At 36.7% G+C, this 13,719-nt stretch overlaps 1 protein-coding gene across 1 annotated transcript; it reads right to left on the bottom strand.

Annotated features, from left to right (window-relative positions):
* Positions 1-1,165: 1,165 nt before the first annotated feature.
* On the bottom strand, positions 1,166-13,125 carry LOC111329981 (coiled-coil domain-containing protein 149-A). Its single transcript, XM_022934755.2, has 12 exons — positions 12,948-13,125; positions 11,059-11,175; positions 10,547-10,627; positions 9,117-9,185; positions 8,560-8,781; positions 5,054-5,116; positions 4,374-4,483; positions 3,797-3,869; positions 3,484-3,559; positions 2,860-3,010; positions 2,452-2,528; positions 1,166-2,096 (listed from the first exon to the last, which is right to left on the bottom strand). The coding sequence occupies exons 1-12, from the start codon at positions 12,993-12,995 to the stop codon at positions 1,480-1,482; spliced, it is 1,704 nt and encodes a 567-aa protein (XP_022790490.1). The 5' UTR covers positions 12,996-13,125; the 3' UTR covers positions 1,166-1,479.
* Between the last annotated feature and the right edge of the window lie 594 nt (positions 13,126-13,719).

Consider the following 13,719-nt stretch of genomic DNA (forward strand, 5'->3'; position numbering starts at 1 on the left):
TTTCTTAACAAAGGGACTAAACCCGAGAATCAACTTAACTATGTTAGCGGGCTCAAGCGACTTACTTTAGTAAGCATCAAATTTACAGAGATAATAGAAAGAGTGAGATGAATCTATGAGAATTAATTAAATAAAAGGCGAAAAATTCTGAACAACAAAGAAACATTAAACAAATTAAAGCATTTTATGATTGCAGTGACAGCCATGCATTTTGATCGCGCCTTCGATCGCTGATCGACCCCACGAACCTCATTTGAGCCTGAACCATTCATTCAAGGGTCTGCAATGGATACCGTGACAGCGCATACTTCCTCCCCCCATCTTTTATTTTTCCCCAAAAAATATCGTTGCAAAAAATGTACCTTTAAGCTAACGATTATTCATTGAAAGCACGGGGAGTGCTAAATTGCCGTCCTCCTCGAAGCAGGTATGGAAAAAGAGCCGGTTATAACTTATTAAGTGAAAATGGCTTCAAGAATCTGGACCACTCTCTCAGTAAAAAAGCAACAATAGAATCAGTATTTGAAAAACAAACGAACATCACAATAAGATACGGAAATCATGTGTTCATTTAAGGAACGCATACCTTGCCTCCTCGCTGAACAAGAAATACTTAAATCTCACGTGTGGCTGTGGACACGTGGTTCCAGTTAGGACAAATTCAGCTCAACGTGTATTGCCAGAGAAGTCGTCTAGAAACTGAGAGCGAAAGAGCGACTTCACTTTATAAGTCTTGTGCAATTTAGCCGATGTTAACAACTCTGTTCGCGCATTCTCGTGTTTATCCTTCTTCCCCCCTTTTCCTTATCCTTTCTCCTTTAAACTCATTTCTGACAAATTCCATGTGACTTCTCCTCACTGCGATGATTTTTTTTCTATAATTTAAGGTTTCCTTCTATTACAAGACAAGTATCTCCCACTCAAGAAGACTGAAACATCGTGATGCAACTCCGATAAAGATTCCCTTCCGATCCACCCACCTAACTTCTTAGCCATTATTTGGTCTCGTTACGCAACAGGCTCTGTCTCCCTCACAAGATTGCGTTGCGTGACGATACCACACAGTAGCGACCAAGCAGACTACTTCCAGCGCTAATCCAGCCGTAATTGAAAGGGACTATTTCAACGATTAGACTCAACTTGTACGCGAATGAATAACCAGACACCATGTTCCCGTAAGTTTAATATTATTAAGCTGGTAAAAGAGATATCAAGTAAGTGTTACGTTACCAGGAGACTTTCCAACAAGGTCTCCCAAATGTAAATTTGAACATAAATTTAAAATATGGTTCTCTTCGTCTCACTGGGACTCTTTGGATTAAATTGCCTGTAAGATGTATGATTTCATCATAAGCAGCAACATATAAATATGACCGATGTTATGTACAAACATTGACGTAACCTGTAAGTGGCCCAACTGGTATATACGAAAGATTAAGCTAAGAAACGTCATTCCAAAATTTATGCCTGGGGTTGTATCTATCCCTCATCAGAACTAAGTGTTTTCAATAAGTTAGCTAGCTCAGCATCTGATACAGATTTCTGATCCGAATCGCTGTCCTCATTTAGTCCTTTACTTCCATGATTGTTCGCTTCTGGGGAAAGCGATCTCACGGAATCTTCGCCCTCTTGGGATATCTCAATGCTATCAAAGTAGCTCCGCTCGCTTTCCCCGTCTCTCGGCTCTTCTCCACTACAATCTTTATCTTCATGTTGTTCCGATTCTGGCAGTTCCTTACAAGAGAGTTCCACAGGTTGAAAATCTTCTACTTCCTCATCGCCATCATCGTCATCTTCCTCAACGAACTCCAAATAGTCTATCCCTTCCATCTCATCACCAGGACTCCCTGCCATATTAACTAGCATCCCCTCTTCGACGTCACGTCGAAAAGGGCGTAAATCCAGGATGGGACTCCGTGGTCGGGGATCCCATCCTGGGGATGAGGGGGAGTCCGGCTCGCTCGTCTTCCCGGCGTCTTCCAGGTCATCATGTTGACTATTATGACCATTTGAGCGACGTTCTTCATCAGGGACTAACGACTGAATTCGATTACAGCTGAGCTTATCCGCTTCTGTTGAGCCATATCCACGGTGACCTGAGAAAAAGAAATGACTAATTAATCAAAGGGACAAACCCTATTGGAAAGGAACCAAGAGAAACCAAAACAAAAAAAAAAAGGAAAAAATGTGGAAAATTCAGTGTCTAAAAGGTAAAAGTAAAGTCTGTATAACAAAGGGGCACGCATAGCTGTCACATATTACCCCAATATCCGAGGTATGGTAAGTAGCTGCAGCTGTGCGCATGATCAGAAGATAATAGGTCAATCCCCCCCGCTCCCACCACCTACCATTTCGTCAGGTTTGTCAACAGTTCGTGGTTGTGAGAGGCATCTTATATGTTTTCCCCACAAACACAAAACACAATTACATCGTTCACACTCGGCGACAAACCTTGTAGAGACCACAGTCCTGACACCTCCAACGTCTTAAGTTTCTTTTCAAGTTCTGCGACTCTGTGGCCTAAAATCCTGTAAATGATAAGGATAATATTTAGGGTCCTAACATATAGTAGGATAGGCATGATATATAATACTCTACCACCTTGGCAAACTAAGTAAGAAAAACGTTCAGTCAGCAGAATGTTTTGGCTCAATTCAATCAACCACACAGATTGCACAGAGCTTAGACATTCGTTCCAGCTCCTCTAAAATGTTTCCTGCAAGCAGGCGACAAAAAGCTACCCCCGATACATAACTGAGGCATGAATTGCATTAAGTTCAATTTCTCCCGAAAAATTTTTGGATCGCCATCGAAATTAGAGAAAGTGTGCATACAAAAGAGTAACAATCATAATCTCACTTGTTAGCACTTCTAAGGTGTTGCAAGGCAGTGTCCTTTTCAGAAAGTGTCTCAGATAAAGAGTTGGCCAAAAACTGCAAATCTGCTACTGTGGACAATGATGTACTAGAGCTGAGATGTCCCACAAAATCCGAGAGGAGTGAAGGCACAGCTACAAAAAAAAATTGTCAGTCCAATAATATTTGTATATAAAAGAACGACTCTTGATCAATTCAACAATGCAACTCTCATTACACTTCTCAAAGAATTTAATATGTATATTTACACGTATATCACAACCCCAGAACTGACTTGATACTTGTCATTTTGAAGGTATAATCCATATCGAAGGTGCTTGGAACAACTTAAAAACACATTTAAAAGGCACATCCTTTTTTACAGGTACATGTAAATTTGTATATATTGAGATGTTAATGTGTAATAATAATATTTAATACTTATATTGCGCTTTTTCTACAATAATACTCAAAAGTGCATAAATAATGTATACTGTAATTAATGTCCCCTCTACCCCTTAACGATGTTACTATCAAAGGTGATGATCACACCACTTTGAGGTTCATATAGTGAAGATGAATACTAACAACACACAAAGGTATAAAACATTATTTCTGTTGTTTTTACCATGTTTGACTGTGTTTGTGTACGACCCTTGTACCTGAGCCTGCATTATCTTGTTCTTTCGTTTCTCAAAAGTGTTCTGAAAGAAGAAAAAAATATGGTAAACTTAGACTATTTAATATATACATTTACACAGTGACTGTAGTTTCTGATATATTTAAATGTTGACTAGACCATACAAGTACGAGAAAATACGAATAACTAGTACAATGTCATTTTTACAAATGCAGATCATGTAGTTCACTCTTGTTTGGGAATTTCTTACAATGAATATTTCCAATCATCAGTTTAAGGTGCTGTTGTTCATAACTCTCACCTTGTATCTGTTCAAAGCAGACACAGCCATGTTTTTCTCCTCCTTCAGCTGCTTTATTTGTTCCTTTAAATACCTTCAAAATTTTTGTGTATAACATTGCATTTCTATTAGTTGTTATGACATAATGAACATAATATGATGGGTCAATTCAGTTTCCAAGCAGATGCTTCGTCAGGTTATAGAGCCCACATATAGTTATGTCACAAAAGCAAAAAAATGCATTTTTTTCCCCCAGGGTTAATAACGTGATAAAGCCACTTGGAATGTTGAGAGAACACTTGGAAAGCTTATAAATCACTCGCCTTTGGCTCGGGATTTATAAGCTATTCTTGTGTTCTCCCAACATCCTGGATGGCTTTATCGTGTTATAGAGCCTGGAAAAATGTGTTCTATTGCTTAATGAAAGTACATATCAATGTGGTAAAAATATTACAATAAACCATAATATTGTTAATCTGATGAAATAAAAGCTTGACTTAATCAAAATCAGCCCTATCTCAAAGGTGAGGGATGGACTGACAGCAAACACATACATATACATGTAGAGTATACACTGTTTGAATCACCTTGAACTGACCTGTTTTCCATGAGAACTGAGTCAATGTCGACAAGTCGTCTGTCATCAGCACCAAGGATAAAGTTCAGTTGGGTATTGAGCCTCTCTGACTTGTCCTTAAAATGATCTCGCTAAAGGAAAAAAACAAAAAACCAAACTGTAGTTTTGGAAGAGCATTGTTGATATTTTTTTAGATAATTTGGTTTTATCAAGTGAACTGAAATGATGAATAAATGTCAATGGGCTACCATAAAGAGTAATGCTCTTTACAGTAGCCAATTTACTTTTTATCAAAAGGTTAGCCTTATCTTGTAGCACCACGGTTCCTTTTGAAACTTAACCCATTTATCGAAACATTTTACATTCGGCTGGACTGATGCCTGGAAAGCAAAGGAAAGAGGGGACAGAAGAGAATGACATTCTTGTGCTTCATGCTCAATAAATGCAAGGATACAACATAATTAAAAAAAATTCCTTTTAAAGACATCACAACCAATTAATGTAACACACAGTCCACATGCCTGTATCACCTAAGTCTCCCTCCAGCAATTTGTTGCAAAAATACTCTTAGCCAGTCTAAATGCATTCTGCAAATCCTACTTAAGATTCTCATGAGTAAAATTTAATGTCCTATTACGACTTGAAAAATATACAATATTTATGTGTACATGTACATTATGGTCAAATAATATTATACACACCTCCATAGCAACCTCAGCTTTCTCATCGCTGATAGCAAGTTTGTCTCTTTCCAACTCCATTATCTGCATATTTAGGGTGATAAACACAAAAAATAATGGTAATTGAATTGAGTGGAGTACAATTCAGTCTGAACTCACCAGAACGATTTCAGACCAAAATTGCATGACATGAAGTTCAATCACCTCTTTATTACATCCACTTTGAAATCATAAAATTCAGTTGCTCAGATACAGGATTTTTTCATCTTTACAAGTGTTTTGTTGATCCAGTAGTGAGCTGGTTTGCAGGAAGTTGCAAAGTTGTAGCAGCAGTTTGATTGTTTTTTTTGAACATTCAAGAAATTGGTTGTTGTACATACTTAAGTAAAGCTTCCTCAATGGCTGGGAAAAAGATGTGATTAGAGGAAAAAAGGTCCGTACCTAAATCCCACCATACATGTATAACTGATTCTTCACTTTTGTAAAATATGAGGAGCCTGTAGCTTGCATAAGCCTCTTGGTTTCTCTACAAGTTACCTTTCCACATGCTAATTTTCAATTATATTATTTTAATGTGTATGAAATTTCTTTCATTTCTACCGATGTGTTAAAATTACAAAAAGGCAAAATAAACAAATAAGCAATGAGCAAAAGAAACAGTTGCTGTGTGAACCAAACAAGTGTCCAATCTGCCCTTTAAGCAAGCTCATGATAAATCTGCATCTAAGACTGGATGTTATGGTTGGCAACTAGAGATTCTTTGAATAAAGGCAGACAGTTTCGAAAGAAACTGTTTGGGGCTGCGTCGGTGGGAGTAACGAAATAATTTGGATATATCAACAAAGTTGAAATGGTAAATTGGCCACCGTAACGATTACAAAAGCTGACGTTTCGAGCGTTAGCCCTTCGTCGGAGCGAATAGAGGAATCGTGGGTTGTGTGTGCTTTTGGTAATGGTAATGGTAATGGTTTATTAGATATGAATTCGGCACTAAACTGAAATACTTCATATTTACAAGAAATTACAAAAAATATTTACAAATTAAATGAGACTATATAATTAAAAATTTTGCTGGGGGTCTGGGTTACCGGCTCACAAGATTCTATTAATAAATTATTACAAACGTGATATAAGTCTATTGCGATAATTCATTAAGCTTTGACGTCATTGCGGGAAAAAACTTATTTGAAATCGTTTTGTCCTACATTTAAAAAGAGTCAAGTTATTGCTGGAGCGCAGCTGGCGGCCGTGTGCATCTAGTCTTTTCTGTGGAATTAATGATGACAACTGTGAGTTTTTAATTTTCTTGAACTGTTCGAGGCAAAGACGTTCCCTATTTTCTTCCAGTGTGGGGTAATTCAAAACATTACATGCAGTTCTGTAAGAAATTAGTGGTTTGATTATCCTGAAAGCTCTTCTTTGTATCTGTTCTAAATTATCCACAAGGTAAGATGGAAGGCTGGAATGCCATACCGGGTATGCGTACTCCAAAACAGAATGTATTAGAGCAGTATAGACACTAAGTAAATGCTTGGATGGAGGGCCATTGCGGTGCAGGACACGAAGGATATAAAGTCGCTGAGCAGCTTTCTTTGTAATGCTAAGAATGTGACTACGCCATTTTAGATCATCCTGAATGAGCACTCCTAGGAGCTTGTGACTTTCTACTACTTCGATTGAGGTGATATTAATAGTCAACTGTAATAGAGTGGGAGGTTTACGTAGGAAGCATATTCTGAGTTCTTTGCACTTTTTTGGGTTCAATTTCATGTAATTTGAAGAACACCAGGTGGATATATCAGCCAGGGTGGTTTGGATAGTTGATGAACCTTCTCGAGGTAGAACTTCAGCAATGGTTAGGTCATCAACGTACTTCCAGAATGAACTGGTTGGAGTAAGCTCATTCACCATAACTAAAAATAGTATTGGACCCAATTTAGTCCCTTGTGGGACCCCAGCATTTACATATAACCAGTCAAAGAGGAATCAATAATCTTGACTCGTTGTCTTCTATTGGATACAAAACTACAAATCCAAGGTAATAAAGACCTACGTACCCCTAAGTTAATAAGTTTGAGCATTAGGATGTTAAGATTTATCCAATCGAATGCTTTACTGAAGTCCAGCATACAAATACGCAAAGTCTTACCAGGGGGTAGCGAGGCTAGATAGCCATTCGTGGAGCATATCCATGAGACACAGGTTGTAGATGTGCCTTTCAAGCAACCAAACTGGCGTTGACCAATTTTACTCTGGATATCTTCGAGGACCCAGTATGCAATGAATTCCTCCAATACTTTAGAGAGGCATGGCGTGAGTGAGATAGGCCGGAGGTCACTGAGGGATCTCAGTACAGACTCTTTGGGAACAGGTGTTATGTTCGCAGCCTTCCAGATGTCTGGAACAATACCCGAAGCTAAACTTGAGTTAAACAGGTTTGAGCTGGGTCAGCAAACTCAAAAGCGAATTCTCTAAGGATACGTGCAGGGATGTTATCTGGCCCTGTAGCTTTAGATGGATTTAGCTTGAGCAGTTTTTGACACACTTGTGGTGGGCTGATGAATGGTGCTCTCTCAGAGCATGGTAAGTAGGCTGGGAGTTGGCATGGATCTAAAGCAGGAATGTCCTCATTTACAGAAAGGAAGAACTTATTTAAGTCATTAACCAGCTTGTTAGGAGATTTAGTCACTCCATCGATAACAAAACTGTTAGTAGAGGTAGCTGATGAACAGGATTTACCAGAAACTTTGTTAACATAGTTCCACCATTTTCGAGAGTCTGTTGTTTTCAGGTGTTGGATTTTCTCCGAGTAGAATTGTTTCTTTCTTTGTGTAATAGATGTTTGCACCTTGTCACCTTGTAGCTTTTAAAGTCTAAATCCCACAGGGATCAACGAACGCTTTTCATTCCACTCATTTATTCTTGTTTTTCTCATTGCCATGTTCCCACCAATAACGTAGCTCCATTTTCTGCCTTTAAAAGCACACACAACCCACAATTCCTCTCTTCGCTCAGATGAGGGGCTAACGCTCGAAACGGCAGCTTTTTTAATCGTAACGGTGGCCAATTTACCATTTCAACTTTGTTGATATATCCAAATTATAGATTCTTTGGATTTCTTTAGCATGACTGACTGAGACTTAATTGCCACTGCTTCCCTCTTCAACCTCATTTATACCCCAAAGTAAAGAGGGGCTACTGGGGCTAACTAAAGAAATAGTCTTTCCTAAGTTAGAATATGACAAAATACCCTGGCTGGGGTTTGTAAGGCAACCTTAAAATCCAGACTTCAGTACACTGAGCATTTAATGCTTAACCTAAAAGTTGCAGAAATACAAATGCAGATCTCCACCATATTCCTCTGTGAGTTCCTACAATGTATGTTTCTGGAAGCAAATTGCTGCAAAATCTTGTACACCCAGCATTTCACATCAATCTGGTGTCTTGCGTATTTTGGCATTTACTCCATTCCATCTCCCTCCCATTAAAATTTTACATCAGTTTATAGTCAAATATATTCATCTGACCTTTTCTTGACTTTTCTCTAGTTGGGATATAAGATCCTGACGCGGATCCATCCCATCATTGCAATCCTTGACATTATTGTTGGATTTCCTTTGGTTGGCTAAAGTTTCCCGTAGGAGCTGGATGTCTTCCTGTGCATCATTGTAAAGTTGACGCAAATCTGCAAAATCATTCTTCAGAGCCTTATTCTCTCCACGTGATTCACACAAAAGTTGAGATAGAGTCTGTCACAACATAGAAATTAAACTCAAAGTTAAAAATGTATAGGTAAGTACCTTACACGAAGGAACTTAGTACATAATGATTGTATAATTATTGATTTATATCAAGTGAAATAGCCAATACCCCTGTACATAAATTTGTAGTTTTTAACTTCTACCCAGGCAGGCATAAATTTTTAGCATAAATTAATTAACTGCTTAACTTCAAATAAGGGGGGATGGGGTAACTCTGAAAGGGATACTATCGATCCGGGCAATTACATGATTGTACACTTCCATGTAATGAGTTTTTCCTTTCACATAAAAATACAGTGATAAGAAAAAGATATCAAGTCAACCTTCTGTTTTCTTTCTCGCACATGCCTAAGTTCTTGCTCCCAAACACTTTGACCAGAGAATGACAATCTCTACAAAAAATTAAAATGTTAAGAATCAGGATCACATGCATGAAAAAATGTCCACACAGTGGTTTCAACTACAATAATGATCAATACAAAACCTACAGTGACATCATGTATTGTAATGGTCCAACTGGTGATGAGTAAAAGAAGTGTCATACATGTACATGTAGTTGATACTATTAGATACTTAGATAGATAATTTATATAGATATGTTTAATCAACACTTTTGCAGGCAGAGTTGAATTACAGTGCAGGTAAGAAATTACGCACACAATATAACAATGATATAAATAACACTGATAATATTTCAGCAATTTCTCATGTATGAATAATATAAGTAACCCTTAATATATAATATTTCAATAACATGCACAACAATTCCTTACATTCAAAAAGTTATCATAAATAAGCCCTCAAGGGTTATCCCTTATGGGGAAAAATTTATTGGACAGGTACAAAAAGCCACCAATCTATTTGTCCCAACTCTGGGTCTCTCTACATGGAGTTCACATCACTTTTTCTTCTGTTTCAGATTGTGATGACATACATGTGAACAAGGAAAAGGAATAATTTGAAGACCACACGGATATATAATAATTTAAAATGAAGAAAGTCAAGCAATGTATTATATAAATTAACCATTTTATCTCTTCGCTAAATGTAGTCTGTACTGTGAGTGGAAAATATAGAACCTGGATTTTTGCCCATTAAATCACTAAATTTGCTCGTTCCTACATCACTACCACACATATAGCCATCATTATTTCACAGTATTCTCCAGGTGTGATGTACACATTGTTGAAGGATCCACTCCATACAATACCCAGGATTATTTTTCAATATTAGTGAGAAGGATATTCAATTAACAGATCTAGAGAAATCTATAGTCTGTTTTAATTTTTCTTTATGTTTGGAAACATTAGAAGACATTTTAGAAAAAAGTATGGTGACCATTTTGAAAATTCTTTAAACAGCATATTAATCAACTCTCATAGAAATAAGGGCTGATAGTTTTGAAAGAAACTGTTTGAGGCTGTGTCGGTGGGAGTAACGAAATAATTTGGATATATCAACAAAGTTGAAATGGTAAATTGGCCACCGTAACGATTACAAAAGCCGACATTTCGAGCATTAGCCCTTCGTCGGAGCAAAGGGCTAACGCTCGAAACGTCAGCTTTTGTAATCGTTACGGTGGCCAATTTACCATTTCAACTTTGTTGATATATCCAAATTATTTCAACTCTCATAGGGACGATTATGGTAGGATGTGACATAACTTTTGACATCTCTTTTGTACATCTTTATAATCACCTAAGCAATGCGAAAAATTTAAAGATCAATAACACAGTACAGGTATTTCTCATACTTTTTTAACTGGTGTTGACTGATTTGATTTATAAGCTTGTTCCTCTCTCTCCTTGCGTTTGTAATCCTCAACCTCTTTTAGCTAGAGGATAATGAACAGGAATATCAAGTATCATTACAACAACAAACAAAAAAATTAGATCAAAGCTTGTACCAAAACCAGATCACTTGACAATAACCTGGACTGTCTAAGAGACTTCTTTGTTGTAGCTGTCCATTTCTGAATCAATCATATTTTTAGGATATTAATCAATTACTGCAAGACACAACTTTGTACAAGCTTTAACTTTGTTGTACCAGCTAATTCATTTCTGTTACAAAAATTTAATAAAGTCATTGTTATTTATCAATAGTTTCATTGTTACTTTTATGTTCTGTACACAAATTCTGTAGACAACTTATTTGTTACATTCTACTTTGAATTCACATGACAGATTTCCTAACTGAGACAATTTTGGAGAAGTTAGTGATAATTTGGGTCTGCTACAGAATTAGACCTCACAAATATCTTACCAGTTGTTTAATCTTTGTCTTGTAAATGTCTCTTTCCCTTTGACAAAGTTCCAAGTCACTTGTTAGAATCTTTAAAGCCTCCCTTTTACTATTTAATTTCTTCTTACAAATGTTAAACTGAAAAAAAGGAACCCAATAAAAAATGAGTGGCCTTATACCAGCATAATATACAGTAGATGTCACTATACACATTGACCACTGATAAGTCAGAGGCAATTGGACTAGGCTCAAGTTTTTTGGGAGTTTGAAAAGTATGCAAAGTGGAACATATTAGCGTGTTGCTGTTTCTATTCATTTTCTTCAATGATTTATGAAATTTCATTGTCGTCTGACTGATTTTCTTTGTTCCACTTATCAAATAAAATTGTATCAGTATTTGCCAGCCATTCTAACTCTTAATTGTCTGAAAAAATTTTTAAATTCTCCACCATTTTTTTTTTGGTAACTTTGATCAAATCATCACTTGCACAATGAGAAAATCTGTTTATCAACTGGTTCTCTGTAGTACAAATACAGCGTGATATTTGTACTTGTCTTAGGTGTTATTATTTTGTACTCTATGGAGCGTAGTTGGATGATAATAGTATACATGTGAAGTATGCACAGATAAAGCTCTTAAACTGGACCCCTCAGAGCTGGCCACAGGCACGACAAAGGGTTTTGTTTATTTGTAACATTTCACAAAGAATTTAAGAACATTCAATTTGTTTCTAATCAACAATATATTGCTAGACAAATTAATGATAATTTGGAAATAAATAAAACTGAGAACAATGATGACAATGCAAGTACTGTATTAACATTGTATTGCTTTGGGAGAATTGACTCGTTTCCTCTAGGACTGAAACTGCAGGTCAAGATCGTTGAAAAGTTTTTGGAGCATCTTGATCCTTCTTGATCCAGGATACTTGATTCTCTTCTCAATACTTAATACTCAAGCTTTGATACTCTATCCTCTGTTCTCAATTAAGTTTTCAGCATTGAGGATTGAGATTTGAGTTGTGACTGTCAACTGACTTTTGAGGAGTACTGTATATTTGGGGTCCATGGGAGGATCTATATTGCATGCACCCCTCTTCCATCAGAACGATGGGTTTTATATAGGGAGTTTAAATTATTTCTCAGGTGAAGCTGAAAATTTTCAAGTTGAAGCCTTTAAGCAGTTCTTTTATAGGAACCAAAAAAGTAACAGAAGTAAGAGTAATACAGCGGATTACTCTTGAGAGCTGGGTATAATGGACTTCATATTAGATCAAAGGTTTGGATTTCTATAATTATAGTAAGGGGGTGCAGATGAAAACTGGAACACCCCTTGTAGCTGCAGTAAAATTATAAATTTCACAATTTATAGTTTGTATACTATTAAATTCTAAACCATAGACAACTGTTGATACAAACAATTTGAATCCATTATCCTTCTCATCATGAATCAAAACAAACAGTAAATAATGAATTAGGAGGCGTAAAACTAGTAAAAAAATACTTTTATTTCTTTCAGACTCTGTATACCTACGAGTTGTCCAAAAATGAAGTGTGAATGAAGAAAAATTTGTTCGCCCTACAGAGCAAACAAATCTCAGGAGCGAAAAAAAAAACCTTAGAGATCGATCGATTGTCGTAGTATTCATAAATTATTTGAGAAGATGGTTAATATTCCAGTGCGCCCCTCTAGCAAATTCATGATCTATACAGAGGAATTGACTTATCTCTCTTAAAATGTAGTTGAATGAAATGCATGAATAGATAATTCAGGTAAATTGGTTACGTTTCGTTCTTACTTTAATCAGAAGAAGTATAAAATCAAAACTAAGTTATTATGCTGAGCGATACGTTGGCAAACATAATATTTAGTTCTACAGATCAGCTGATTTCCTTTGAAAATCACTTACTTCGTTTACTAGAATGGTCCATTCTCTCTCACTCCTCGCTAGAGTCATTCCATTAGAGCCAAATGACGTTCAAACGAGAACAAGAACAAGAACAGGAAAAATACATGAAATCTGAGCACAAACAGGTTGATCAGTAACCCTTCCTCACTCTTTATGCGTGGCAATTCGTAATTATTGGCAAAGCTAACGAGAGCCTGAGCCCTAGTACTCAGACCCCTGCGAATGAACAGCGCGGGGAAAACCACCAGAGGTGGAAAACCCCCTTTTTCTGTGAGAACGATAGGTTCCATATACAAGTTTTTTTTATTACTTACTTTTTTACAATTATCTGTGTAACTGGATGAAGCAACCGAAAGAGTAATAAATTATTCACCTGTCAAGCAATTTCGCGGTTAGCATATTTTTCTTTGACATTGTCAAAAGATTTTTCTCGTCAAAATTTCACCGTAGTTCGTACAGTTTCTGGCTAAAATAAACTAACACGAGCAATATTAAGACTATGAGGTATCACTTCATCGAAAAATGTTCAATTTTAATTACAGAAGGTTCACAGAAATACAGTTTAAGAGTGATTGCATCATGACAGCTTACAACAAGGGTGACAAACAGTTCGTTGTCGGAGGCGGATGTCCAACCAACGGTTACACTTTCTTCCATAAATGATAAACTGAAAACTATTTAGTATTCAAGTCACACTGCCGGAAAAACATGCAACAAGTTGTGAAACGATAAAAGCAACAATTTAAGAATTGACACAACATGCAACTGCAAA

The sequence above is a fragment of the Stylophora pistillata genome, chromosome 1 (genome assembly GCF_964205215.1).
Source record: "Stylophora pistillata chromosome 1, jaStyPist1.2, whole genome shotgun sequence".
NCBI classification, from domain to species: Eukaryota; Metazoa; Cnidaria; class Anthozoa; order Scleractinia; family Pocilloporidae; genus Stylophora; species Stylophora pistillata.